The sequence below is a fragment of the Magnolia sinica genome, chromosome 1 (genome assembly GCF_029962835.1).
Source record: "Magnolia sinica isolate HGM2019 chromosome 1, MsV1, whole genome shotgun sequence".
Classification (NCBI taxonomy): domain Eukaryota; kingdom Viridiplantae; phylum Streptophyta; class Magnoliopsida; order Magnoliales; family Magnoliaceae; genus Magnolia; species Magnolia sinica.
The window spans coordinates 21,009,196-21,034,395 of NC_080573.1; the positions used below are offsets into that span (position 1 = coordinate 21,009,196).

The following is a 25,200-nucleotide window of genomic DNA, read 5'->3' on the forward strand; positions in this document are numbered from 1 at the left end:
AGTTCAGTCCGAAAGGTAGTTCGTTGGTTTTGATGGAAGCATGTTTATGCCGTTTGGACGCTAGCTGAAGAGGAACATTTAATTTGACAAACATTGAGCTATATTTTGTAGGATGTGCAAGCATGTAGGAGAATTTGAATCGACTTTTCTATCTGATCTTGAGGGAGGCCAATTGCCAATAAAAGACTCCCATCATGGTTTGGAAGGTAAAGTTGGAGGACAGCAATTTGAAAACTCTTCTTGGGACATTCAGTCATTTTTTGAGGTTGACCATATCGGTACTGTTAGCTTGCAAGATACTCCATATATTAGCTAGAGTTTGAAACACAACTAATCTTTGTGTTAAGTTTCAGGTGAATTATGGATGAATTTGGATGGTGATCTCTCTCCCATATGTCTGAACATCTTGCCATTACTTTCCTCTTCCTCACAGCTGTAATGTTTTCATGTCTTTATTGCTTAACTACATTATATCATTTGTCTGAAATTTATATTCTCATGGCAAGCAGTTCCTGACATAGCATGTGTTGGTACAGGTCTTCATCCTCTTTACAGATTCTTCCTGCTAACTTTCTATTACTCTCTGCTGTGAGTCCTTGATCACATTGAACTCTTTCGCAGTACTTACAATCAGAATTATTTTTATTTGATTCAGTTTTAGTGATTCCACTTTTCAATGAAAGGTTGAGAGGTTGACAAATCAAGGCTCTCTTGGAGGCATTGATGCACTACTTGGTTGCCCTTTGCACCTTCCTTCTCCCAAGGTAACATTGAGTGGTTTTCTGTGATAGAATCATCAAGGTTTTATTTATTTATTTATTTATTTACACACACACACACACACACACACACACACACACACATATTTTTTCACCATTCTTTATCCTTTGATCTACCAAGTTGAAATTTATCAGTGATTCCAAGCACCATTTATCCTAAAATATTTCACTTTTTTGTGGGAGAACGACCAAGTTGTCCATCAATTCATGTACCCAACAAATATGTACTATTTAACGGGTATAACATACACAATCAAAGATTTTTTGGAACCAATTTTGTTTAGATATTTCAGTTGTTTATGCTTGATTATCTATGTCTGTTGCCAGACAGCATCGAGCAAATCATTTTCGTGTAGTCAGGAGTACTAGTGAGTGCAACTTTTTTTGCCCCAAAAACTTGGAATAGAAAAAGAAAAGTAGGATAGCATGCATCACTATAAGAAAGTTTTCCTTTCTTTTCTTGTGATTGAGACCATAGCAAACATTGGAGATTATTAGGTACCATATTGAATGCGCATTCTGTCACTTTCTATCATTGGTAAATTCTTTTACTAGATGTTAGTATTTAAATATACTAGAGCTAAAGATTGTTTGGACATAGGCTGCCTAAATAGGTAATAGCAGCCTCTTTCTTTTCTCTTTATATTTTCTCCTTTTTTAAAGGCTTTTCTTAATGAAGAAATGTGTTTGTAACGGCTTGGGGGGTGGATAAAATATCTCTCTGTAATTCAGTAAAGTACTTAAGGAATTGTGTTCCAACTATGGGTACACGTGTCAAATTCATACATGTGTGAGATTGCAACCACAAGAGTCGGCTTGCTTAATTTTTGGGTCATATCATCTTAAGAAGGTTTCACCTATAACTGGCCTCAGATCCTAAACAAAAATCTCCCTTCATCTAACATTAACAAATACCATTAGCGCTTCTCTTTCATGCGAGTGTGGCCAACATCGATCATCATGAATTTGGATCACAACTTATAAACTCTGGGGCCTACCATTTGAACAAATTGGATCTTGCACAAACATTTTACATTGGCATGTGTTTCTGTCTGCATGTGCACCCGTGCATTGCATGGTTCCCTAATTAGTTTACACTTTAGGTTAAACTGATGTAAAATGATCGGAGGTCAGCTATTTATTGAATTGTGCTAGAGTGACTGTTATAAAATGCTATTCAGAGTGTGCATATTCATCTATCATTGGGTCATCATACATCTTTTCACCCAAATTGCTACATAGAAGAATAGTTCCTCTGGAGGTAATACAGAGCTGAACATTCTGCATTCATGTTGGGAACCATGAACTCAGAATTTCATTGAAACTTTGTTTAATTACTAACCAGTGGATGATGCAATATTATTTCTCCTTTAGGGTTGTGTTCCTTGAAGGCCACTAGTAATGCAGGAAAGTGAACTTCACAATAAAGTGCCTGTAAGCTTCAGATCTGAAGAGCCACTTTCTAACCCTAGAGAGAATTAATATCTGTCTGATATCTACTTTCTGCATCAGGTTCTTAGTTTTCTTGTTTAAATTGTCTGAAGCATGATACTGCTTCTGTGTGCAATATTTTTGGAAATTATAATAGAGTTTGGATTTTCCCTCATTTTGGTATTGGGTGTCTCAATCTATTACATTCCTTGTACTGTTTGCTCTGAGGTTTCCCTAACATGATCATAGGAGATAGGAGTGAGGGAAGTTGACTTAAGTTTCGGGAGGACTTTCTGTTGAGTGGTTTTTGAATTCTGATTTTGTAAGGATCAATTTATGTGTACATGTAAACACCAATAAAAGTGCTTGCATATATGTTATGTGCTAAGTGCTAATGTATGTTTTGTTTACGATGCCAGTATTTTGTTGGGTCTGTGCGGAAGTCTCTGACAGGAAAGCAGAGACAGATAGTTTGCCTCTCTCTTTATTATGCAATGAATTGGATAAGGGAGTTGGTAGGTGTTGAGCTCTGATTCTGTTCTTATCATCACTAAAGTAGATTCCCTCGTTTCCCATATGCTCATTTGGATCTAACATGTTGTATTAATGTTTCTACCTGTAGCTTAATGCCTTCTGTTCACAAGTTGCTGGCAAAATTGATTGTATAACACAGAATACAAGGTTGGAAACAATTGCAAAGTTACTGAAGCGCTTGAGGAACCTAGTGTGAGTGTTTGGCATTCCTTCATTGATCGTGCACAATTAACTTGTCAGTTCTCCTAGACAAGTGCAAGTCTATTTTTCCAACAAGGGACCTGTACATGCTAAATTCGTATTACATTGTATTTTATGCTGCAAATATATCAGAAGATGGTATATCTCTTGTGATTTGATTCTCTATGTTGTAAATCTTAAACCAATTCTACTCAGATGATGGCCTTTGAATTTAGAATAAAATTGTTAGCTTATGTTTCTTGTCTTTAGATTGCTCTGTGTGGAACAGTGGAGGGAGTTGTTTTTTGTTACACAGGTTGCGGTCATTGGGTTAAGTTCCCATAGATTTAGACCTCTTGATGCGGGACATGAAAATTAGATATGATATGCAAGATCTCAGGCTTTAGATCAAACTAATTCAGAAACATTCACATAAAATTTTCACATCCCACACAAAAGTTTAAACATTCAAGCAAGGGGAATCTGTGCGGGTCCAGGCCTACACATGTTAAGGTTGGATCAATAAAAATTATGAGCCAAACGATACTCAAAGGGAAGTAAAACTCATCCACACATGCACAACAATCAGTCCCTAATCCAAGGGATTCACCAGTTTCAATTCAGAGAACCTTAGGATTAGAAAAAAAAGGGCAAACAAATTGAAATAATGCAATCTATGGTTAGGGTTATGGAAAAGAGATATGAGAGAGATAAAATACGCGGAAATCTGAACTTGGAGATAGTCTTTGTGTGCGGACAGCAGGCTAGGCCTGACGCACGTGCGCGGGGGCCTGGCCGCACATGCGAGGGGGCCCCGAATCCGGAAACCACCTCCTTGGCTTTGGTCGGCTACGGGAGGGCTGCAAAAACTCCGAGTTTCGTGTCAATCGGATGCGCGGTTTGTGCATGGTACTCCGCCGAAGTTTCGGCCCTCTTGCAGGGCTAGATTCTGGAAATCGGCCGTAGGGAGAAGAACTGTTGCAAAAGCTGACGGATTCAAAGTGAGGATGGTTGTAGAAGGTGAGAAGTATGGATGATAGAAGATGGGGGCGGATCGGGATAGATGTGGCTTCGCACCACTGTAGTTAGCCCTTCGATGAAGGGATGGTTTTGCACCCAATTGAATTTTTCCACAGCTCATGAACTTAGAGTAGAAAAAACGCAGGAAATTTTTTATTAAACTTCAATAAATCAAAAGAACTACAAGGGGTGCCTATTTATAGGAAAACCCTATACCCCAAAACTCGCGACATGTGCGCAACCTATTACTTGGCGATTAAGTAAACCAAAATAAAAACTAATCAAAGAAATCGAAAGTGTTCATGATATTCTAAATAACATAAATATTCAAAACCTAAAATATAAAATCAATCCGACTAGTGGGCCATGATCATGAGATCCCATGATGGGTTTTACTTGGCTATCGGGCCCATTCTCTTAAACCAAAATTTCGTCTTCTAATTAGGAGACCCTCCCTGGATGTCGTTATTGAGCCAGATCGACGGTGCGGCCCTCCCTCTCCTTTCGTACGTGCGTAGGGGCGGCGTGCGTGCGTGTGATGTCCCCATCAATTCTCCCCGGCTGCAACGATTTCGCCATTGGCGAAATAAAACTTCCGAACCGCTCCAGGATATCAGGATCAAGTCTCTAAAGCTCTTCCTCAGTGAGCCACGTGCTGTCTGAAGCTAGGCGTGACTTCCATTTAATCAGATACTTCTGAAACCCGCCGTCCGACGTTGAAACTATCTGATGGTTCAGGATATCCTCTATTTTCTCTGTGGGTGTGTGAAGGCTAGGTATGGGAGGTAGAGGCTGGGAAGAAAGGTCAGAAAGAGTAGGTATGGGAGCTAGAGGCTGGGAAAATGGGCCAGGACGGGTAGGTATGGGACATAGAGGCTGGGAAGATGGGTCGGGAGGGGGCCATGGATCAAGGGAAAGGTCTGGGGAATCAGGATGGTTAAGCGAAAGGTTGGACAATGCATCAATGGCCCCTTGAAATGCAACTAGATCCTTCACATTGAATGTGAAACTAATTCCCATGGAAGGTGGAAGATTTGAAACATACGCATTGAGACAGTTTCGTGTTATAATTTTGAAGGGTCCAGCGTTATGCGCGTGTAACTTACGAACAACCCCCGGAGGATACTGCTTGGGTCTGATGTGGACCATCACAGAGTCCCTTACATTGAATTCCTTGAAACATTTACGCTGGTCTGCAGAAAATTTGTAATGTTCATTACTAGTAGTGATCTTCTGCTTGATTTCTTGATGCCGTGAATGAATGTGATGCACAAAAGACTCTGCAGGCTCTGACGGCCTATGAGACAGTGACATAGGGACAGGATCAATAGGTTTCTCAGGTTTATAACTAGTAACGACTTCATAAGGATTGAGACCTGTGGACCTATCAACATAATTATTAAACGCAAACTCAACTGTAGGTATTACGGTGTCCCATGTTCTGGTGTGCTCTATATCCCTCCTAGGAGGACTCATCCGGTAGATCATCAGGACAGACATCACGAAACTCATCCACTACCGGAATGATCTTAGTGGGTAACTCTACACTAGCCTTTGGTGCACTCTCTCCAGCCATAAGGCCGCACATGTTGTACCCCTCAAAATGGTGGTCTTGATGGCCCTCATGGGGTGGGTGCACGGGTGCATGCCCATAACTGATTCCTTGGCCAACTCCATTCATTGGTCTATCCTCTTGACCACCTGCCTAAGATTGGATATCCACCCCAATGGTGGGGTTTGTCCCGGCGAAGACCTTTAGTTGGGTGATGCACACATAAAAAGCGTTGATCTATATGTTGTTCACAACGCTTACCCAAAGACTGGATCTGTTGGGATAGTTTGTTTAATGGCTCTAGCAGTTGCAAAGTTACAGCAATGTGAATTGCTAACTTCCTACTAACAGAAATTTCAGCAACTAATATCTGGGGCTACGGACTTCTAACAGTTATACGTGATGAACTGGATGCATGAAGGACTAACAAACTAACCTTAACATGTAATGTATTCCCCTATAAGAACCCTAAGCTCTGATACCAAATTTGATGTAGGACATGAAAATTAGATATGATATGCAAGATCTTAGGCTTTAGATCAAACTAATTCAGAAACATTCACATAAAATTTTCACATCCCATACAAAAGTTCAAACATTCAAGCAAGGGGAATCTATGCGGGTCCAGGCCTACACATGTTAAGGCTGGATCAATAAAAATTATGAGCCAAACGATACTCAAAGGGAAGTAAAACTCATCCATACATGCACAACAATCAGTCCCTAATCCAAGGGATTCACCAGTTTCAATTTAGAGAACCCTATGATTAGAAAAAAAAGGGCAAACAAATTGAAATAATGCAATCTAGGGTTAGGGTTATGGAAAAGAGGTATGAGAGATAAAATAGGCGGAAATCTGAACCTGGAGACAGTCCTTGCGCGCGGACAGCAGGCTAGGCCTGACGCACGTGCGAGGGTGCCCCGAATCCGGAAACCGCCTCCTTGTCTTTGGTTGGCTAGGGGAGGGTTGCAAAACTTTCGAGTTTCATGTCAATCGGATGCGCGGTCTGTGGGTGGCGCTCTGCCGAAGTTTTAGCCCTCCTGCAGGGCCAGATTTTGAAAATTGGCTGTAGGGGGAAAAACTGCTGCAAAAGCTGACGGATTCGAAGCGAGGATGGTTGTAGAAGGTGAGAAGTATGGATGATAGAAGATGGGAGCGGATCGGGATGGATGTGGTTTCGCAACACGGTAGTCAGCCCTTCGATGAAGGGAGGGCTTCGCACCCAATTGAAATTTTCCACAGCTCGGGAACTCAGAGGAGTAGAAAAAACGTAGGAATTTTTTTTATTAAACTTCAATGAATCAAAAGAACTACAAGGGGTGCCTATTTATCGGAAAACCCTATACTCCAAAACTCGCGCCATGTGCATAACCTATTATTTGATGATTAAGTAAACCAAAATAAAAACTAATCAAAGAAATCTAAAGCGTTCATGATATTCTAAATAATGTAAATAATCAAAACCTAAAATATGAAATCAATCCGACTAGTGGGCCACGATTATGAGATCCCATGATGGGCTTTACTTGGCTATCGGGCCCACTCTCTTGAACCAAAACCCCATCTTTTAATTAGGAGGCCCTCCCTGGACGTCGTTATCGAGCTAGATCGACGGTGGGGCCCTCCCTCTCCTTTCGTATGTGTGTAGGGGTGGCGTGCGTGCGCGTGTGCACGCAATGTCCCCATCACCTCTAATTTTTGAATTGGGGGAAACAAAGATTTTTTTTTTTTTTTTTTTTTTTTGAGGAAGTGTGGAAAAATCATGTGAGAGTGCTTGGCGGCTGATCTACAAATTGATGAAACTTTTTGAAAATTTGAATATATATATATATATATATATATATATATATATATAATTTTCCATAATCCCTGGCCCATCAAGAAGCACTTTACCTCTTAACTCCAATTGACGTAATTATCGCCATTAAGGAGTGAACGGCACACAATCGACAAGCCAAAAATTCTTTAAAGAAACAAAGAATTAGGCACACAACCAGCCCGCACTTCAAAGGAAACTTCCATTTTCAAGATATATATATATATATATGGAAAAAAATTACATTGACAAGATGTTATTTGTGCCTTATATTTATTTATTTACAAGTCTATGCTGATCTTAACATTATCGTTACTCATTTATTGAAAAAATAAAATTTAAAATTTTAAAAATTTGAAAATAATAGGGTTTATTGACAAAATAGACCTCCGGTATGCCCTGATTATGTAATTAGGCATGCTTTTGAAATGTTTTTTTAGACCTCTAACAACAAGAGGTTTTTTCATACGAAAATGCCCTTGCACGCCTTTCAATGGCTATAAAAGGTTGCAGGGGGCTATAGGTTCATGTGGAGATTCATTTGATGAAAGTCCACCGTTGAACCATCCTTTGGTCCACTGCACGTCCCATCCGAGCTGTTCATAATGTTGCACGTGTTGTCATTGACGCATTATAAGTTTTTTTTGGCATGATCGGAAAGGCCCATTGGCCCACAATTAGTAATTGTGGTTTGGCAATCCGTGGTATTTTGTAATTTGTGATCCAACAGAGGATTGGATCCGGCTGATTCTTCAGCTTGTAGCCTTACATTCTAACAGAAAACGGATGGACGACGTGGACAGTTGTTGAAGCCTACGGTGGGCCCCACGCACGGTGAGGAAGGGAAGTTAAGTAGGACCCACCTTTCAAATGTACACCATTCCCAAGTCCAATCGTAGGTTTTGGAGGGAAGAAGGAGAGAAAAGCTCTAGGAGACCCTTGTTGCCCTTCTGATGTTATCATTCTGGCGTTCTTACTCCGAAAAACTCGAAGAAGAAAGGTACTTGTAAATCTCGCTTCCACCGAATGCCAAACTTTAGACCCCCAAACCGTAGTAACTGAGAACTGGGACCCCCAAACAACGTACCAACATGTGTTACGGACTGTGAACCGAGACCCTGACCAAAACATGCTAAACTGTGAACCGAAACCCCGAAATAGGTAGGTATAACTGAGAATTGAGAACTGCTGACTATGAATTGATACCCTTACACAAGAACCACGAACTGTAAACCGAGATCATTACCCGATATCCGCGAATTGTGAACTAAGACCCTTACTTGAGAACCACGAATCGAGACCGTTGAACCTGAACCATTATCACGAACCGCTAATCGAGAACCGTTAAGTGAGATCCGCGACCCGTGATCCCTTTTATAGGCTTTGAACTGCGAATCAAGACCCATTTTGTATTTATAATGAGATATGATAATCGAGATCCGCGACCCCTTTCAACATCTAAAGCGCAATTCGAGACCCCAAAATTTCACATTAATGATCCTTATACGTTGGAATGCCCCTGAAGCTTCTGTTATGTAATGTTTTTATACTCGTAGTCAACTACCTTTTGTTCTATTTCAGGTACTCCGACAATTTCAGATCGCCACAAGTGCAAATCATGTCTCTTTGGCCCATCCTACCTTTTGTATATGAACAAGAAGGGAGATTATCGCATAAAGGCAGAGTCTTTAAATGTGTAATACTGGCCAATAATATTATATATGAGGAGCTCATAGATAAAATTCACAAGATTACCAAGACAACACCTGAGGGATATGATATTAGAATGAAGGTTGTTTACCCTTTGCATGGTAGTGGATCATTCCCTCCAACCGACATCACAGACAACGAAGATGTCCTAGTGTATTTCCTTTTCTGCGGACAAAATCCCAATTTTCAGATATCATTGTACATAGACAAAGTGCATTGTGCAACTGTTGTTGAAGAGAGGACCACATGTTGGATTTTGCCATTGAAGTGAGTGCGTCGTGATACTCAACCTATTTATCAGAGTGCCGCACAAGCGTGATCCATCGGTTGTTCATTCACAACGGATAGTCCCCGTGGTGGATTGATCTCGTATGCCATCTTTTCGTTTGCTAGATAATGAAGACTGTATAGAGAGTCTCATTCCATCAAGTCATGATCCCGCAGTCGATAATTCTTAGTGGCCATCTTTTCATTTCTTACGTATTGAAGATTGTACAACTATTCTAGGGCCATCAAGGCCTGATCCATTTGTCGCAAATTCTCAATAGACATCATTTCACTTGTTAGATAGTGAAGATTGTAAAGAGAGTCTTGACCCATCAAGGTATAATCCCGTGGTGGATAGATCTCAGACACCATCTTTTCCTTTGCTAGACAGTGAAGACTGTACAAAGAGTTTTGGTCCATTAAGTCATGATCCCATGGTTGATAATTCTCAACAACCATCTTTTCATTTCGTACGTATTGAAGATCGTGCAACTATTCCTGATCCATTAAAGCTTGATCCATCGGTCGTAAATTCTCAGCGGACATCATTTCACTTTTTAGATACTGAAGATTGTAAAGAGAGTCCCGATCCATCAAGATATAATCCCATGGTGGATAGATCTCAGATGTCATCTTTTCATTTGCTAGACAATGAAGATTGTATAAATAGTCTTGTTGGTCCAAGTCATGATCCTACAATCAATAATTCTCAGCCTCTGTCTTGTGGGCCTTCACACTTTCTGGATAGATGTGATTATGATTTCTTTTGATTGCCTAACATTCTGCTTTGTGGATACTGAACACTGTGCAAATCCCCCCGGTTCATCGACTGACGCAACGAGACATGATCCACTAGCTGTCCCCACTCCATCTTTATTGAACTTGAATTTAAGCTTACCTATCGTTGAAGAAGGTGCAAATATTCCCGAGTCATTATCTCCACTGACACATACTCCACTGGATACGGTATTTGTGCCTATTTGCAGCTTATTGCTAAACGTTGCGGTTCCATCTTCCCACCTTACTAACCATTGATGAGTGTACACGTTTAGATGGTGAAGCATGTGAGAATATTGTATATATGGGTTATCATTAGTTGTAATATACTATGTATAGAGAAGCTCTAAATAAGCTTCCTTGTATAGTCTTGTAGAGTGGTTATTTAAACTCACCTTTGGGTTGAAGCAATACAAAAAAACATCTCTAAATTCCTAAGTTTACATGGTGTCAGAGCTAAGTTTCTGAACCTGCAGCACAACCGGCCGGCACTCCATTGATTCCGGCTGGCCCCCATTGATTCCGCCGCTCATCCATTGATTCCGATGCTCCCCCATTGATTTCGGTGGCCCATACCTGCGGCCCATACCTGCCGCACACAACCTCCAAATCCAGCGCTCGTCTCTGCCCAAAACCTCAACCATTTCCATCAGATCGCACCAGCGACGCCTCCAGATTGCGGAACCCATCTTCTCTTCCATTTCTGGCATGCCAAACGGAATGCCACTTCTGGCCTGATTCGACGAATCTCTCCGTTGAAACCCATCTCTGGCTCACCACCTTTGTCTTCACATCTAGATCCTTTGATCTGAGATCTGTTGAACCCATCAAGTCGATTATTCTCCATCGATGACAGCGGCTCTACCTCTGCTCGTCAGATCCGGTCCTGCTCACCCAGAAATCAGTGGTAAATTTCTTCTTCGTGGTTTTTCTTTCTTATGGCATCCATGAATCGCTCCGATAAGATCGAAACTATCCATGTTAGGTTGGATGGGAATTTTTTTTTCCCTGTGGCAGTTTCAATTTAAGCATTTTCTAGCAGGAAAGAGCCTCTATGACTATGTGGATGGTTTGATGGGCAAACCAAATGATGAAAAGGAACTCATATCTTGGACCACAAACAATTCAAAGGTGGTCACATGGATCCTTAACAGTGTTGAGAGCAGCATTGCAATTAACCTTACATCATTCGAGACTGCATCCGAAATATGAGCTTACTTGAAAATGTGTTATCAACAATCAAATCATGCCCGTTGCTATCAAGTAGAGTATGAGCTGTCAAAATTAGAACAAGGAGCTTTGAGTATACAAGATTCCTATTCTAAACTTATCTCCCTTTGGCATGAGATTCAACTTATGGATCCAATTATTCCCGTTGCGGCGGTCAAGACAGTAAAGATACTTCGCGACACAAGCAAATTGATGCAATTTCTATATAAACTCCGTCCGGAGTTTGAACCAACTCGAGCCGCTTTGATGAACCGGCCTCAACTTCCATCTCTTGAGGCAACTCTATCTGATTTGATGGCAGAAGAGACGTTTGAAAACCGTTGCTTCCATGAGAGTGGTTGTGCCTGATGATGCCTTCATTACTCGCGATCTTTCAGGAAAGTAAAGAGACATGTTGAAAGTTAAATGTTTTGAGTGTAATGGATTTGGTCATGAGGCTACTCACTGTCCCAACAAGAAAGCAAATCTAAAATCCTCTGGACCAAGTACTTTGTTTTGTTGATACTGCAAACAAGAAGGACATGATATAGCCAATTGCCCGACTCGCCTTCCTTTACCTCACTACCAGCGACGTGGACGTGCATTTCTGGCTTCCTCCGCTGAGAAGCCCGACTCATCATCTATGGTCCTATCGGTGCAGCCTAATCTACTTTCCCCTGAACAAATTCAGCAAATCCTTCAAGCGATGGGTCCTTTAGGTTCGATGGGTAATATTGATCCTATAAATCTTTGGTATATTGACCCAGGGGCTTCTAATCATATGACTGAGGATCTTGCTTGTCTCACTGATTATGTCCCCTATAGAGGAGTGGGTTCCATCTACACTGCGGCTGGGAACCATTTACCTATCTCTCATATCAGGTCCTTGAAAGTCTCACCTTCATCATTTCGCAATTTCTTCCTTCGCAAAGTGTTTTATGTTTCTAAATTATCTGCCAACTTGATTTCGGTTGCGCTCAACTAGTGGAAAATACCTGTTTGGTTTTGTTTTCTCGGTCTAGTTGTTTCATACAGGATTTGGAAACAGGGAAGCTGATTGGGAAGGGCCATAAGAGAGGAAGGTTATTTACTTTGGAGTTCGATTCCGGAGTTGTCTCATTGCGTTGTTTTTTTTTTTTTTTCTTTCCATCTTCTCATAATATTTCTTTTGCTAATAAATGCTGGAAACTTTGGCATAGTCGTTTAGGGCATCCAAATTCTAAAAACATGCTTTTCTTATTTAGATCTGGTCTTTTGAATGATGATATCAATATTAGTCCCATTTCCATTGATATGAACTGTGTTAGTTGCAAAGTGTGTAAATCTACTGCATTGCCCTTTTCATTAAGTAACTCTCATATTCAGAATCTGTTTAATCTCGTTCATACTGATGTTTGGGGTCCATCTTCGTTAATGCGGATCTTTCTGGATATCTAGATGTCATGGACAACCCCAATGAAATACTTATCAGGTAAGTGTTCAAGGACAAGAGTCGGCTAAAGAATATACTCAACAAGTATGCGATGGAAAAACACTTCCAATACAAGGTCGTGAGTTCAAGCAAGCAGAGATTCATAGTTAATTGTATTGTTGAAAATTGCAGATGGAGGTTGCACACATCCAAATTTGACGGCATAGGGGTTTTCAAAATTAAGATATATAGGTCAGAACATATGTGTACCATGTCTGGTGATGCAATAGCTCATTGAGAAACAACTTACGCGCGGGGGGGGGGGGGGGGGTTGTCAAGGCAAAAAAAAAAATTCAAAACCAAGGGGGAAGGATCATCGTCAAGCAAGCAGTCGCATAAGCAGTGTGTATACTGTTGGACGTATAAGGTCAAGACTAGGTTATAGGGCAAGAGATATATAGCATGACACGTCCGTAAAATATAAAATTGAGATCAACTATATGAAAGCATATGAGGGGATGGAGATTGCAATGAAAGAAGTAATGGGATCTTTTGAGGAATCTTATGCTGAGCTCCCGGCCTGTTTGCATAAGCTAAGAAAGGCTAACGTAGGGATGGAGACAAATGTGCTTGTAAACAAAGAAACAAACAAGTTTGAGAGGTGTTTTCTTGCACTAGGGCAATGTTTAAGAAGCTTTAAGAATTACTTCCATACTGTTTTGTGTGTTGATGGGGCACATTTGAAGGGAAAATACAATGGCATTCTCTTCATGGCTACAACGTTCGATGGGAACAATCACATACTCCCCGTAGATTATGAGATTGGGTATAAGAGAACAATAACAGCTGGAACTGGTTCCTTTGCAATGTACATCATGCAAATAGGGTTGACAACAAAACTTGTTATCATTTTAGATTGGCATAAGGGTTTGATGAACGAAGTATCAGCCATCTTTCCATATGCGGCCCATGCTATTGCACGCACCATGTATACAAAAATATGATTGTGGTGTGCAAGGATAAGACGTTGAAGAAGTATTTTTGGCTAGCTGCGAAGACACAGAAGAGCCAAATTCGAGGAAGTCCTGCATTTTTTGGAACTAACCAGTCCTTATGCACACCGATGGCTTACAGGTATAGGTAAGGAAAGATGGGCATCCTCTTACTTTCCTGCGAGAAGATACAACATCATAACTATGATAATTACCAAGAGCACAAATGCTTTGTTGAAAGATGCCAGAGAATACCCCGTAACAAAACTCATTAATATGGTGAGAAACAAAATCCACAATATTTCTTGAGAAGGAGAGAGGATACCGCAACTTTTCGGGGGAAGATTGACTCATTAGGTGCAGAAATCAATGTGTGATCTACCCTAAGGCCCGAAGGACAATTTGTAATGCAATTTCCTAAGATGAATTTGAAGTAATTTCGGGGGGTTTCAATTGTTAGACAGGCTCACATACCTTGTATAGCTAGTATACCTTGTATAGTTTGTTTCCATAAGTAGAGGATTCTGATTTTATTATTTTCCTTGTATAGATGACTGTAATCTCTATATATTCAACCCCTTTGGGTTGTCTCAAATATAGAAAAGCTTTCAACTCCTCCCGTTTTCATGGTATCAGAGCTTTACTGATCTAAAACTGGCACCACATGTTAGATCCGACTACCCCTGTGTCGTTCGGCCACCCTTGTTGCGTCCGGCCCCCATCCCTGCTGCGTTAGGCCACCATCCCTGCTCGTTCGATCGCCCCTGCGTCGTCCGGCCACCCTTGCTCCGTTGTCCGACCATCACTTTGTCTTCCGACCACCCTACAACGTTGCCCTTGCTTGTCCGACCAACCTACAGCGTCGCCCCTGCTCGTCCGACCACTCCTCTGCTCGTCCAGCGCTCCTGCGTCGTCTGGCCACCCCTATTGCACGCCCCTCTGCTCTCCACTCTGTTCCAGATCCATGAACCTCTGTTGCTTTTCCAGATCTAGCTTTTCCAGATCCAGCGCTCCTGTTGCTGTTGCTCCAGATCTAGATTTTCAAGATCCAGAGCCCCTGTTGCTGTTGCTCCAGATCTAGATTTTCCAGATCCAGAGCTCCTGTTGCTATTGTTATTTCGCCAGATCCAGAAACTGCAATCCCTTGGGTATCTCATGCTGTACGGTACATCTAAACCTTCTTCTGCTGCAACTCTTTGCGTGCTTTACATTCCTTCAGATCAATGGACAAGGACTTATCACGTACAGAGGCCCCATGTTGTAGTTTTGATGGTTCCAACTATTCTCTATGGGCCATCCATTTTCATAACTTCCTTAAAGGTCGTGGTTTGTGGGGACTAATTGATGGATCTGTTACTATCCCCACTTCCACAGATGCCGATAAATTAGCTGATTGGGAAATGAACAATGAACGGATTATTACCTGGATTCTCGATTCGGTCGATCCGTCCATTGCTGTAGGCCTCACACCTCATTGCACTGCTAAGGCAATGTGGGAGCATCTCTAGACAATTTATCAACAGACTAATGCGGCCCTGTTATACTGCATGGAACAGGATCTCGGTAACCTTAATCAGGGTGATGACAATATTCAATCATTTTACTCCAAAATTGTCTTAATTTGGACAGAGATGGCTATGATGGATCCAACATTTCCTCATGCCTTTAAGATATTCCAAACTATGTGCGAGAGTGTGCAAGTTCGACCATTTCTTATGAAGCTGCGTCTGGAATTTGAACATTGTTGGGCTGCTCTCTTGAACCGTAGCCCTACTTCATTGAATTCGGTTATTAATGATTTATTGGCTGATGAACAACGACTGAAAGTTCTCTCTATTCCTTCCTCAACTTCGGGATCATCTGATATGGTGTTGCTATGTCCACCACTAGACCAACACGTGGTTCTACTCCTTTGACTTGTCGCAGCTGCAACAAGGTGGGTCATGTTGTCGCTCAATGTAAAGAATGGTGTGCTTATTGTCGACGGACTGGTCATGGTATTCAGGACTGCCGAACACGTGCCTATGTATCTTCTTTCGGCCGTGGACGTGGTGGTCGTGCTCTTTCTGCTACTGCTGCCACTATTTCTTCCGAGCCGTCTGTTAGTGATTCTGCATATACTGTTTCTGTTGAAGGTCTTTCATCACCTTGACTCCTGCGATGTTCTAGCAAATCGTTTAGGCCCTTTCTGCGGCCAATATGTCAGGTATATCCCCATCTTTTATATGGTTCTTCGATTCGGGTGCTTCCAATCATATGACTAGTGCTGTATCCCATCTTCGTGACATTCGTCCTTACACTGGAAATCAGGCTATTTCTACTGCGGATGGCACTAGACTACCTATTCAGTCCGTTGGATCATTGACTTTCTCTCCTTCTGCTTATTGCCAGTTCACCCTTCGTGATGTGTTTCATGTCCCTAACCTCTCCTCCAATTTAATTTTAGTTGGTCAACTCACATCCAATAACTGCTTAGTCATATTTCTTCCTAACTGTTGTTTTGTGCCGGATCTAGCAACGGGGAAGGTTCTTTGGATGGGTAGGCAGCATGATCATCTGTACGTGCTGGACTTTGATCCATCTATCACTCCGGCTCGTTGTTTCTTTTTTCCATCTTCATCAGATATTTGTTCGGCAAATCAATTGTGGAAATTGTGGCACTTTCGCCTGGGTCATCCACATTCCGATCGGTTAATTCAGTTATTTTCTTCTGGCATGTTAGGGAACGTTTCTCTTAATAAAAAAGATTTGGATTATTCTTGTTCATCTTATTGTCTTTCTAAAAGTAAGTGTATTCTTTTTCCTCCAAGTACTACAAAATCATCTTTTATGTTTAAACTAGTGCATACAGATGTCTGGGGCCTTTCACCAATTATGTCTCTCTCTGAGTTACGATACTATGTTATATTCATTGATGATTTCACACGTTACACCTGGATTTACTTTCTGCACTTAAAGTCACAGGTTTTTGAAAAATTCAAGATATTTCACTCTATGGTGGAGACTCAATTTCGGGTTATAGTTCAAACTCTCCGCTCTGACTCAGGGGGGAATATTTCTCAACAGATTTTCGTACATTTCTTAAGGGTCATGGGATTATTCATTAGACCACCTTTTCTGATACTCCACAACAGAATGGGGTGGCTGAACGAAAAAATCGTCATATTGTTGAAACTGCCAACACCCTGATGACAACTATGAGTATTCCTTGTTCTTTCTAGGGGAAACAATGTTTCATTCAGTCTACTTGATTAACCGGATGCTAACCAATGTTCTGAACAGTAAATCTCCATACTTTGTTCTCAATGGCTTACCTCCTGCATATTCTACATTTCGTGTTTTTGGTTGTGTCTGTTATGTTCACCTGGCTTCACGTGAGCGTAACAAACTATCTCCAAAATCGATCAAATGTATGTACTTGGGATTTGGAGAAACTCAGAAGGGTTTTCAATGTTATGATCTGGTTTCTCGTCGTGTTCGGGTTTCATGTCATGTTGTTTTTCTTGAACATATTACCTTTTATTCATCTCTTCCTCCTCCGCACGCCTCAAATTCTCCTGGGCTAACCACCTTTCCTGATATTCCTTTTGCCTCGAGTACTCTCTCTCGTCCGTTGCAGGTTTACTCGCGTCGACCACGTACAGTTCCACCACCTATTACTCAACCTGAACCTACTGTACCTGTTGCAGATCCTGAACCTACCTCGCTACGTCGTTCTGATCGTGTACATCGAGTGCCTGATTGCTTGATATGCTCTATGTCTGCCATGAATGCTACTCTGGATACTGTTTCTATTCCTACTTGTTACTCTCAGGCAGCCACTCATGATTGTTGTAAGAAGGCTATAGTAGAAGAACTTGCGGCATTGGATGATAATCATATGTGAGACATTGTCACTCGACCCACTGACCAACAACTACTTGGTAGCAAATGGATTTATTCTGTCAAGCTCAGGTTTGATGGATCATTGGATCGATACAAGGCTCGATTTGTCGCTCAAGGATACAAACAGGAATACGAAATTGATTATGATGAGACACTCGCTCCTGTGGCCAAGATGAAAACTGTTCGTACTCTTCTGGCAATATCTTCCGTTCGCTCTTGGCCACTTGCTCAGATGGATGTGGAAAATGCTTTTCTTCATCGAGACCTCCAAGAAACCGTATATTTGAAACCTTCTCCTGGCTCTTTAATCCCTGATAATAAGGTATGTCGCCTAAAGAAAGCCCGTATGGCCTCAAATAGGCACCTCGGGCATGGTTTCAACGCTTTCACGATGTTGTTACAGGTGCTGGCTTTACTCAAAGTAGTCATGACCCATCCTTATTTTTGCGCACCACTGCTCACGGAATTGTCATTGTTCTCGTCTATGTTGATGACCTACTTCTGACTTGTAGCGATGCTACTGACATCTTGGCTTTAAAGGAAGTTCTGCAATCATCCTTTAAGATGAAAGACCTCGGTCATCTCACATACTTTCTTAGGCTTGAAATTTCACGTTCTAAACGTGGGATCCTAGTCAGCCAACGTAAATATATGAAGGATCTTCTCGCCTTGGCATCATTGACAGATCTGAAGACAGTTCAGACTCTCTTAGAACTTAACGTTCAATATGGTCGTGACGATGGTGATCTATTTGTACAGCCAGACTTATACAGCCGTTTGGTTGGGAGTCTAGTTTACTTAACTATGACTCGCCTTGATATTGCCTACGCTGTACAAGTCGTCAGTCAGTTTGTTTTTGCTCCTTCGACTCTTCATATGATAGCGGTGTTGCGCATCCTATGGTACCTATGTGGAACTCTCGATCGATCACCGTTCTTCTCCTCCACGGCAACTCTGGACTTTCGTGCTTATTCGGATGCTGATTGGGCCGGTTGTGCTCTCAAACGAAGATCTACCATTGGCTACTGTGTTTTTCTTGGCACTTCTCTCATCTCTTGGAAGTGTAAGAAGTAGGCCACTATTTCCAAATCGAGCACAGAAGCCGAGTATCGGGCGCTGTCTGCTGCGTGTAGTGAGCTTATCTGGTTACGTGGACTTCTTTCCGACTTGGGCATTCCTCTGCAGAATCCGACTCTACTCCATGTCGATAATCTAAGTGCTATTCAGATTGCCTCTAACCCGGTTTTTCATGAACGGACGAAGCATATTGAAGTTGATTGTCACTTTATCCTCGAGAAATTTCAGTCTGGGCTCATTTCTCTTCCACATGTTGCATCACATGATCAGATTGCCGACATTCTCACCAAGTCCCTCACTTCTGCACGTCACTCATTTCTAGTTGGAAAACTATTACTTGTCGATGACCAGCATTAGTTCGAGGGAGGATGTTAGATAGGCTCACATACCTTGTATAGTTCGTTTCCATAGGTAGAGGATTCTGATTTTATTATTTTTCTTGTATAAATGACTGTAATTTTTATATATTCAACCCCTTTGGGCTGTCTCAAATACAGAAAAGCTTTCAGCTCCTCCCGGTTTTCATCAATGATGTAGTTAGGCTTGGCAAAAATGTCATGTACGCATGGAGAGTTCAATGTGATGTGGATGCCTTGTGTGCACGCGATCGCAGCATGTGGCAAGTACCAACTCGATCGTGACGACTACTGTACTCTGCACTATACGACAGAAACTTACCAAAAGATTTACCGTGAATTGGTTTACCCAGTGCGAGACGAGTCAACGGGGGACCCCATATGTTGTAAGAGCGATATGTGTAAAGATCCTACCCCTGCAACAAAAAAAATCATGCTGGAAGACCGATTAAGTTAAGAATTACGTCTATGGGAGAAGATAGACTGATGGTAAGATGCTCGAGATGCAAGCATACATGTCATAATAGGACAAGCTGCAAGTTTCCCGTGGCATAATATTATAATTCATGAAACTGTCTTTTGTATTTTTCATCTCTTGTGCATTTTGAAACTCACGAAGTGAGGATGTTTATAATTTTTTAGTGCTTTTAGAGTGTTCTCTTGATTGGGGTTGCTACTATGATTGTGTATGATTATTGGGGTTTTATTGTGTATAAGATGATGTCCAGTGACAACATCCACCCTAACAGTCACAATCGAGACCCTACTGGTGGGGTGAGTGAGAACTAAGATCCACCTTGATCTTCGATATTTGTGAACCGTATGTGTCGAGAAAGAACCGAGACCATTTATTATAGTGAGAATCGAGAATTGCGACCACCTTCCTGCAACCGTGACCCAAGAACTGAGACCCGCCTTCGTCTTCGATATATGCGAACCCAATGTGTCGAGAAAGAATCGAGACCATTTATTATAGTGAGAACCAATAGCTGCGACCATCTTCTTGCAACTGTGAACTGAGAACTGAGAATCGAGACCCTCTTCCTGCAACTGTGAACCGAGAATCACGACCATCTTCCTACATTTGTGAATTGAGAACCTAGGCCCTAACACTGTGGGAGTGAGAACTGAGAACCGAGACCTCTTCCTGTAATTGTGAACTGCGCAAGTGCGAACCGAGAACCTCCAATCATGAACTGAGACTGAGACACTTCTTGATATTTATGCTAGAAAAAATCCTATACAAGTTGATCACAAAATATACACATAAACGATTATAGTTACATCAATTTACAACTATAGTACAACACATTTCTATTACAAGAAGAATGGTTAAGAAATTGGAGAACTATCTACATTATTTCTTTCTTATCTTTCTCGGGGATTTCTCAGGCTTCTAAGCCATTCGCTTCGCCAGTGTCTTCTGCCGCTGTAAGACCTTTTCCTCCATCCTTTCAGTTTCTTCCTTTCTTACCTCATCAACTTCTCTCTCACCTTCATCCTTTTTTTTTTTTTCCATTTGATACATCCTTTTCTTGTAACTCAACAGCTTGGATGGTCACCTTATACATTTGCAGACACTTGAATGAAATGATCCCTCCGAACTTTGGTATGTCTGCCTGCAAATTATGTGCTTCATGTAAGGAATGGTCACTCTAAACTTGATGACATATACAAGAATAAATGTATTTTTTTCAAGTTACCTTTGTAAATTTTAGTTCCAGACCGCTAGACAAGAAGTCCATGAACATAAACATGAACACGCCACAATCATCTCCACCTACTTGTTGCTGGGCATTGTCCATCAGTGTGACTTTTCATTCAGTCTCCCAAAAATTGTCCCTATCGTCACATATATGGAGGAGCTACCTAAGTCCTTCAACCAAAATTTTAATTGTTTTATCATATCGGCTCCTCCAACTGTGGCTTAAACTGTAGACCAAAGTCACCTGTCTTTTGTATGGTTCGACAATGGACAAATACCAATGTTTCCCGCATACATTGGTTGGTACATACACATGTCAATCACATACAAATAAGGGAATTATAAATACAATCATTCATTATCCAGAGGTTAAAGTACATGCTTACCTTATCAAACATTCACCCAGATTTATGCTTGTTGGACCCTTCAACTATAGTTACCAGGTTGTGACTAAGTCTTTCGAATGTAAGCTCCACTCTGTTTTCATGGGTTCTAGTCACATATTTTTGGATGTGACATAGATTAGTCGTTAGGAGTTGTTGTCACAATCAAACAAATATTAAGAACAATGATTCCGACAATGGTTTAACCACATGTCCATGCACTCGTTCAATGGACGCTTTCCGTGAAATAAGTTGTTGTAAACATATAATCTTGCGGATATGCTCGAGGATGTCGAATGCGAAGTTTTGTCAAATACTCTATGTACAAATTTATACTTTGTGAAGTACAACAAGACTACATAAGAACTAGTAATATTAAATCGAAGTTAAAGTTGCACAATGGAATCTTTTTTACCTGATCATCCACCTAGCTATGTAGGTCAAACATGCAGGTCAACCAAGTCTCTTTGTATCATATGTAAATATTTTGGATTGAATGTCCTCATTGTGAGGTTCCTCTGTTTATATTGAAACTCTAGGCTAATTACAAGGCTGAATTGCAGCCATTAACATCAATCTAGGCTAACAAACAAGGAAACAATATCTGTATAAGATTTATACAATCAATAATTGTACACGATATATACAATCATGCCATAAATAGATGACCTAATTATGGCTAAATATATACTGTCCCGATTGACACAATCATGCCATAATTAGATGACCTAATTATGGCTAAATATATGCTGTCCCGATTGACATCCCCCCTCAAATTGATGTTGGTCGATCAAGAAGCATCAATTTGCCCACAAGGAACTGATGGCGTTGTCGTGTCATGACCTTGGTAAACACGTCAGCTATCTGAAGGTCAGTGGAAACATGAGGAAGAGAAATGATACGAGTGTCTAAGGCTTCCCGAATAGAATGATAGTCCACCTCAATGTGCTTCGTTCGTTCATGGAAAACGGGATTAACAACAATCTGAATGACACTAGTTTTATCAGCATGGAGAGGTGTAGGATCAGACTGGGAAAAACCAAGCTCAGCCAGAAGCCCATGAAGCTAGACAATCTCAGAACAAGCAGCAGACATGGCACGGTATTCGGATTCAGTAAAAGATTTAGAAACACGAGGTTGTTTCTTACTCTTCCAAGAGATCAAGGAATCACCAAGAAACATGCACCAGCCCGTGATAGACCGTCGAGTATCAGGACATCTGGCCCAATCTGCATCACTATATGCAACAAGGCGAAGAGGAGAGCTGGTTGGGAAGAACAACCCACGGTTAGGGGACCCTCGAAGGTATCAGATGATACGACGAACGACAACCAAATGTAGATAGCGGAAAGTCTGCATGAACTGGCTAACCTGCTAGACAGTGAAGGAAATATCAGGCTGAGTAATAGTCAAATAGTTCAAACTGCCTACTAGCTGTTGAAACAGAGTAGGATCAGATAGGAGATCACCCTCCTCACGACGATACTTCGTGTTTACTTCTAGAGGAGTATCCACAGAAGAAGTATCCTGAAGACCAGCTAAAATAATCAAATCCTGTGTGTACTTATGTTGATTTAGAATGATACCAGAAGGATCCGTGTGAACTTCCAACCCCAAGAAGTATGTAAGAGGACCAAGATCCTTCATATGAAACGAGGCCTGAAGATGCTGCTGTAGACGAGTGATCAAGTTTGAATCCGTCCCGGTGATAACAATATCATCAACGTAAACAAGAAGAAGAAAAATACCAGCAGAGGTCTTACGAAGAAACAAAGAAGAGTCATATTGACTCTGCTCAAAGGAAAATTGAAGCAAGGTAGACCGGAACTTATCAAACCATGCCCAGGGAGCCTGTTTCAACCCGTATAGAGATCGCTTCAATTTACATACGTCAGAAGAAGAGGAGGTCAAGCCAGGCAGCAGGGCCTTGTAAATTTTCTCTTTGAGATCACCATGAAGAAATGCGTTTTTAATGTCCATTTGATGAACTGGCCAGCCTTGGGACGCTGCCATAGAAATAACCATCCACACCGTAGTCATCTTGGCGGCTAGAGCAAAGGTCTCCTCATAGTTCACCCCATATTCTTGTCTGTTACCAAGTGTAACCAACCGGGCCTTATAGCGATCCAGAGTATCATCAGAACGCAGCTTAATCGAGTAAACCCATTTACAATCAATGGCTTTAACATTCGCCGGACGAGGAACAACATCCCATGTGCGACGGTCCTGAAGAGCCCGAAGTTCTTCGGCCATCGCCTCACGCCAACATTCATGCTTAACAGCCTTAGAATAACATGATGGAATTGAAATAGAGGACAAAGTAGCATGAAGAGATGTATGAGAAAAGCCATACCGATCAGGAGGACGAGAGACTCTAGTAGATTGGCGAGGAACAATGTTAGAACCCGGATCAGCCGTAGAAGGAACAGTTTGAACAGACTTAGATGTCGGGTCAGGCTTAGGAAGGGACAGTCGGTAGTCGGCGTTCATACACAAATCCAGGTTTGAATCGCTTAGGAATAGGAGTAGAGTCATCAAAATGAGGAAGAATATTGATCTCAGGCAAGGATGCAACATGAGTAGAAAAGAAAGAGTAATTTTTAATTAAAACAACATGAGGAGAAATACGAAATCTGTTAGAGCATGGATCATAGCAAACATAACCTTTGTGTGAATTACTATAACCCACAAAAGCGCATTTAAGAAATTGGGCAGAAAGTTTGTGTCGTTCATGTGATGGCAAATGAACAAAACAAACACAATCAAAGGTATGCATATCAAGATAGTTGGGATGCTGATGATGAAGATGATAATAGGGAGTTTCAAAATGCAAGACACTTGAAGGCAATCTATTAATTAAATAAACTGCTATGGATAAGGCTTCCACCCAAAATTTAGAAGGAATTGAAGATTCAAGCAATAACGTTCGAACAACCTCCAACAGGTGGCGATTCTTACGTTCAGCGACACCATTCTGCTGAGGTGTATAAGGACAAGAACTCTTAGAAACAATTCCTTTCTGCTTGAGAAAGGCATGAAATTCATGAGACATATATTCACCACCCGAATCAGACCTTAACACTTTAATGCCTGAAGAGAATTGAGTTTCAATATAAGCCACAAATTGTTGAAACACAGAAAATACCTCAGATTTAGAACGAAGAAAATAAATCTAGGTATACCTACTATAATTATCAATGAACGTGACAAAATATTTATAATTTGCATGAGATATAACAAGAGTAATACCCCACACATCACTATGGATCAAATCAAAACAGCTTTCAGCACAACTACCATGAGCAGGAAAGGAAAGATACTTACTCTTACGTAATTTACATGTTGAGCAATCAAAAGAGAGATGAGAGGAAAATTGATCTTTATTACCCAACAAACCAGAGTTTACTAAATGAGATAGAACAATAGAGTTAGGATGACCCAAACGTTTGTGCCATACTTTACTCTTATTGTTTACAGTAGTACAAGCCAAAGAAATGCAAGAAGGAATGGAAAAATGTAGAGGAAACAATCGTCCAACTTTAGGCCCCTTCGCGAGTATCTTCCCCCACACCTGATCCTGCACAATACAACCATCATGAGAAAACCCAACATTACAGTTGTTATCAACCAATTGTCTGACGGAAATGAGACTAGTAGAAAGCTCAGGAGATACAAAAACTTCTTTAACTAATGAATTAATATCCCCAACAACATGAATATGTAACTGACTAACATCAGCAATCTGAATGTACGATGAGCCATGATAATTCCGAACGTTGGTAAGAGTGTTGGAGGAACTAGCCATATGGTTAGACGCAGTAGAATCAACAAGCCAAGGTAAAGATGGTACTGTACTGTTACCTTGAAGCCCTAAGGCTGAAAAGGCTGAAATAATCATCTGCTGAACTGTTTCAGGAGTAAGAACAAAGGGATCACCAGCTGTAGAGGAATTAGTGGAAGCAGAAGTACCCACCGCAGCTTGATAGGCATTAGTTTGGCGATTCTGGGGACGAGTCGGACAGTCTTTGATAATATGTCCTGGCTTCTTGCAATAATTGCAAGATTTCTTGGCACAGTGAGCAGCAATATGCCCATATTCCTTGCAGCTAAAGCAT

The 25,200-nt window shown here is 41.2% G+C and overlaps 1 protein-coding gene across 3 annotated transcripts in view; it reads left to right on the forward strand.

Moving 5' to 3' along the window:
• Positions 1-25,200, forward strand: part of LOC131242659 (uncharacterized) — a 58,296-nt gene that overhangs the window by 10,652 nt on the left and 22,444 nt on the right. For all 3 annotated transcript variants that reach the window (XM_058241442.1, XM_058241451.1, XM_058241461.1), the window contains exons 11-16: positions 112-206; positions 354-435; positions 537-588; positions 684-764; positions 2,630-2,725; positions 2,833-2,936. In XM_058241442.1, coding sequence (XP_058097425.1) covers positions 112-206; positions 354-435; positions 537-588; positions 684-764; positions 2,630-2,725; positions 2,833-2,936 — 510 coding nt within the window. The remainder of the gene's footprint in view (positions 1-111; positions 207-353; positions 436-536; positions 589-683; positions 765-2,629; positions 2,726-2,832; positions 2,937-25,200) is intronic.